This window comes from Carlito syrichta, unplaced genomic scaffold (genome assembly GCF_000164805.1).
Source record: "Carlito syrichta isolate Samal-C Ts95f unplaced genomic scaffold, Tarsius_syrichta-2.0.1 Scaffold131524, whole genome shotgun sequence".
Lineage (NCBI taxonomy): Eukaryota > Metazoa > Chordata > Mammalia > Primates > Tarsiidae > Carlito > Carlito syrichta.
The window spans coordinates 79,814-84,443 of NW_007075620.1; the positions used below are offsets into that span (position 1 = coordinate 79,814).

At 61.8% G+C, this 4,630-nt stretch overlaps 1 protein-coding gene across 1 annotated transcript in view; it reads left to right on the plus strand.

Moving 5' to 3' along the window:
* The first annotated feature begins 1,384 nt into the window (after positions 1 to 1,384).
* SEMA4D (semaphorin 4D) overlaps positions 1,385 to 4,630 on the plus strand; it is a 33,198-nt gene continuing 29,952 nt past the window's right edge. The window contains exons 1-2 of the mRNA XM_008049293.1: positions 1,385 to 1,484; positions 3,042 to 3,187. Of these exons, the coding sequence (XP_008047484.1) occupies positions 1,385 to 1,484; positions 3,042 to 3,187 (246 nt within the window). The remainder of the gene's footprint in view (positions 1,485 to 3,041; positions 3,188 to 4,630) is intronic.

Below are 4,630 nucleotides of genomic sequence, written 5' to 3' on the forward strand. Positions count from 1 at the left end.
GGCGTTATCGGCTGTGGCTGCGGGCCAGGGGGCGACACGGTCTGCGCACAGGCGTCAGTGTGGGGCGGGAGCGAGAGTGGGTGGGCATGGCCCTCGCTGCTGGCGCCGTGGCGAGGGGTACACGGGGGCAGGGCGGCTGGAGGCAGAGTGAGGCCTCGTTCTGGCCATGTCTGGTTTGGGTGTAGGGTTGCCGTGGAGCAGTGGGTGTCGGAGCCTGGGGCGCCCCGGGGAAGGGAACTGAGAGCCCCTGAGGCCCCGAGCTGCAGCTGCAAGAGAACTCTGCGCAGAAATGTTTGGGGGCACCCACGGCCACTGTGCCCAGCCCAGGGCCTCTCACAGGGTGAGCCGGCTGCTGCGGGCCTGGCCTGGATACCAGAAGGACGGTAGTGCGTGGCCAGCGGAGGGTACTGGGGACCCGAGAGAGGGGCTCGAGTCCTGGAGACCTCCCACGACATCCCGAGGCAGCGTGAGCCATTGACTGCTGGGCAGAGCCTGTCCTCTGGCGGGTGGATGTCCGTGGGCGAGGCTGTGGGGCAGGCAGGCGCCGTGGCGGGAGGTCCGCCGCTTCTGCGTGGGGAGGCTTGTGGACATGTGCTTTGTGTGTGTGTGTGCAAGTATGAACACGCACGTGAACCTGTGCTTGTGTGCATTATGTGTGCGTGCAGGTGTGAACATGTGTGTGTATGCACCTGTGCATGTGTGCTGCCTGTGTAAGTGGACATGCTCATGTGTACATATGTGCCCTCGTGTGCATTTCAGCCCCCTCTGCAGCCCCCTGGTCCTCCTGACTGCCCTCCTCCTGAGCGGTGTGGGAACTGGGAAGCTGGTGTCTCCCGGGGAGGCTGAAACCTGCACTCTGGCCCCCATTTGTTTGGTCATCAGCTGGACACAGCCGCCACAGGGGCCAGAGGCTGGGCGGCACCGGGTACTTACGTCTGCCAGGCACCCCGTGGCCACCCAGGCCCTTCCGTGTGTCTGTCCTGTGTCCAGCTGGGGTGGGGGTGGGACACTGAGCCCTGGTGACTCCGGCTCCACCCTATGTCTGTGGCCTGTCCCCTCAGACCCAGGCCCCAGTCAGCCTTGTGCTCCTGGACGTGAGGAGGGGGCGGGGCAGAGCAGTCTGGGTGTCCAGCAGGTCCCTTGCCCGGGCGGTCCTGACTTCCGTCTCGTTGCTTCCAGTGTTGCCTCCAAGGGCCTTGGACTCCAGCGGCGAGAGCGGCTGCCCCACTGGCACGCTGCAAATGCAGGTTCCCGGGCTCCTCGGGGCGCACCAGCTCCAGGCTGCACAGCTGGCCCCAGGCCTGGGGCTCTGAGCATCGTCTGCATAGCAGCTGCCCCAGCAGCCCAGAAGGCTTGGTGCTGACCCCGTCGCATCCTGGTGAGGATGCCCGTCCTGGCTGGGGGGCTACTCGCCGCCCTCACGGTGGCGTTCGGAACGGCAGTGGCATTCGCCCCCAAACCTCGGATCACCTGGGAGCACAGAGGTGAGCCCTCAAGACTGCCCGGGATTGGGCCGCTGGGACAGGTGGAGACCCACTGCTCTGGACACTGGGTGGTAGGTGGGTAGCATGGGCGGGGACCCCACTGCCTTGGGGGTTGGGTAGGTGGGACGGGGCGGAGACCCCACTGTCCTGGATTCTAGGCGAGTGTGATGGGTGGGACCCCGCTGCCCTGGGTGTGGGGTGGCTGGGGACAGGCAGGGACCCCGCTGCCCAGGATTCGGGGAAATGGGGTGGGCAGGGACCACTGCCCTGGGTGTGCGGTGGGTGGCGATAGGCGGGGGCACTGCGGCCTAGGATGTGGGATGCTGGGGTGGCTGGGAAGAGCAGAGCCCCACTGCTTGGAATGCCAGGTGGCAGCTGAGGACGCCGGCCTTGCTCTGTGGATTCTCTCCCTTGACTCGTCTGGGCAGACAGGCCCCTGGGCTGCTCCGGAGAGAGGCCGTGATGACTCGGCAGAGCCCGTGCGGGCCTCCTGATGCCGTCCGAGTTTGGGTCCCTGAGGAGCGCTCAGCGCCCTCATACCTGGGGACATCTGGGCGCTGCCCAAAATCGGGCCCTTGCAGGGCACCTGCCCAGGCCTCAGGAGATCGGTGACGACGTGACGAGGATGCCAGTCACACGTGCAGCTGAGCCTGTCGCCAGCTGTGTCCACTTGTTCTTTCATGGTTTTGTTGTGTTCTCTGCGGAAACGTGTCTGGGGACCCCGGCCCTCCCGCCTTGATGGCCGAGAGCTTGACGCTGAGTCCTGGGTGAGGGTTGCCTGCGGGGAGGGTGGGAGCTGCTGGGCGAGAGGCAGGCAGGGTCCCCAGAGGGCCTGCCAAGCCGCCGTCCTCCCAGCCAGGAAGTTAGAGGAGCAGAAAGCGTGAACCTGACTCTTAGGCAGAGCGGACATTGGGTGACAGGTGGGAGGCCACGCTCAGAGCTCAGCGGGACGCCGTGAGACACAGCAGCTTCCTGAACAGGGATGTGGCTGCGCTTATACTGCTCCCCAGCAGCTGTCCGTCAAGGCCTTGTGTCCCAGCGGCATGATCAGTCACCTAAGAAGCAAAACCGTCACCTGCTTTTTAGTTCTGTAAGGCTGGGGGGTGGGAGGAACCTGAAAATTACACAGGTTGACAGATTCGTTTCCAGAACTGATTTTTTTTTTAAGGCCTTGAAGTAAGGCCTTTTTTTTCTGAACAAGAAACTCCTAAGTTGTTACACTCTTTCTGCAGTGAGCCTGTGGATAACTGAGCATGCAGACATGAGTGGGACGGGCAACGGTGGGAGCAGGCTCAGGCCTCGAGGGACTGGGCTCTGGCTTCCAGCCAGCATGCCAGCTTGGGCCCGGGGTGAGGGGTCCACGTGACTCGCTGGCCACACCACGCGTGTGCTTCGGGGGACCTGGGCCTGCCGTCAGCTGGGCTGATGCTGTCATGGCTGCGAGTGGGTCTGCGGCGCACCGCCCTTGAGACTCACGGCACCAAGACGCACCAGGAACGCACGTCAGGCTCAGAACGTGCCCCTTGAACCGCCCCCACTGTCCCTTGTGTCCTGCAGAGGTGCAGCTGCTGCGGTTTCACGAGCCGGGCATTTATAACTACTCGGCCTTGCTGCTGAGCGAGGACCAGGGCACCCTGTACATCGGCGCGCGGGAGGCCGTCTTTGCAGTGAACGCGCTCAACGTCTCCGAGAAGCAGCATGAGGTGGGTCCAGGCCGCTCCTGCGTGTTTCAGGGGCCGGCGGGCATCCCTCCTGGTCCCGGGGCAGGGCTGGGTCACCAGAATCTGCCTCCTGCGTCCTCGGCCACGCAGCCCCATCGGGGATGTCCCTGGCTCTCACCCAGGGACCCCCCTCTGCGTCTTTTATTTGGGACTTTTCATCGTGGAACCATCTCCACGTTGCCCACGAGCAGCACCCTTGGTGCCACGATCCCTGTCCTGGCTGCGGCTACGGAAGGCCAGGCTCTCAGCCCCACCCTGCGCCCTCTGCCCCCAGGGACGTTGAGGCAAGTCCCGGCACCACGTCCCTTGTCTGCGTGTCCCTGGACGGAAAGGACTCCTCATTGTCCCTGTAACCCAAAAGAGCTTCCACGAAACATCACGTCGTCCATGTATTCAGCGTTCAGATTTCACTGACTCTCCCATGAGTGATGTTTATCTTGTTGTTTTGAACATTTAATTTGAATCAGATTGAAACCAGGTTGTTGCCTGGGTGCGGTGGCTCAATGCTTATGATCCCAGCGCTTTGGGAGACTGAGGCAGAGGGATCAGTTAAGGCCAAGAGTTTGAGACCAGCCTGAGCGACATAGCAAGATCCCGTCGCTACAAGAAAATAAATAGATAAAGATTGCCGGGGCCTGATGGTGCACACTTGTAGTCCCAGCTACTCCAGGAAGACTGAGGCAGGAAGATCGCTGGAGCCAGGAGGTCGAAACAACCCTAGACAACATAGCAAGACCCCATCTCTACAAAAAATAAAAACTCAGCCAGGCATAGTAGCATGTGTCTGTAGTCCGCACTTCTCAGGAGCCTGAGACAGGAGGATTGCTTGAGCCCCGGAGTTTGAGCCTGCAGTGTGCTGTGATCGGTCCACCGCACTCCAGTCTGGGCAACAGAGACGGAAAGAAAAAATCAGGCCATCCCCATCTGTTGCAGCCGCTTGCTCTGTCTGTCCAGTCTCTGTTTCTGTGAGCCAGACTCAGTTTACTTCCTGGAAAACCATAGCCAGCCCCACGTCCCAGCACTGACAGACCTCTGCAGCCCTGGACCATTGAAGTGTAGACCCACCTCTCATCCGGGACTGCGGGCGCCCTCCACAGATGCCCCCTCCTCTCCACTTGTTTGCTGGGAGTCCGTAAGGGGACGAGCCCATCGCCAGCTGCTTGGGGTGGGAGGCAGGACAGAGGCTTGAAATCTGCCTTTCTACAGTTTTTAGAGGTCAGATCTTGCTCACCCAGGCTGGAGTCAGTGGTGCAATCATAGCTCACCGCAGCTTCAACCTCCTGGGCTCAGGTGATCCTCCTGCCTCAGCGTCCTGATAGCTGGGACTACAAGTGCGCACCACCATACCTGGCTAGTGTTTTTTGTTTTTTGTTTTTGAGTTGGAGTCTCACTCTGTCGCCCAGACTGGAGTGTAGTGGCCGCTCC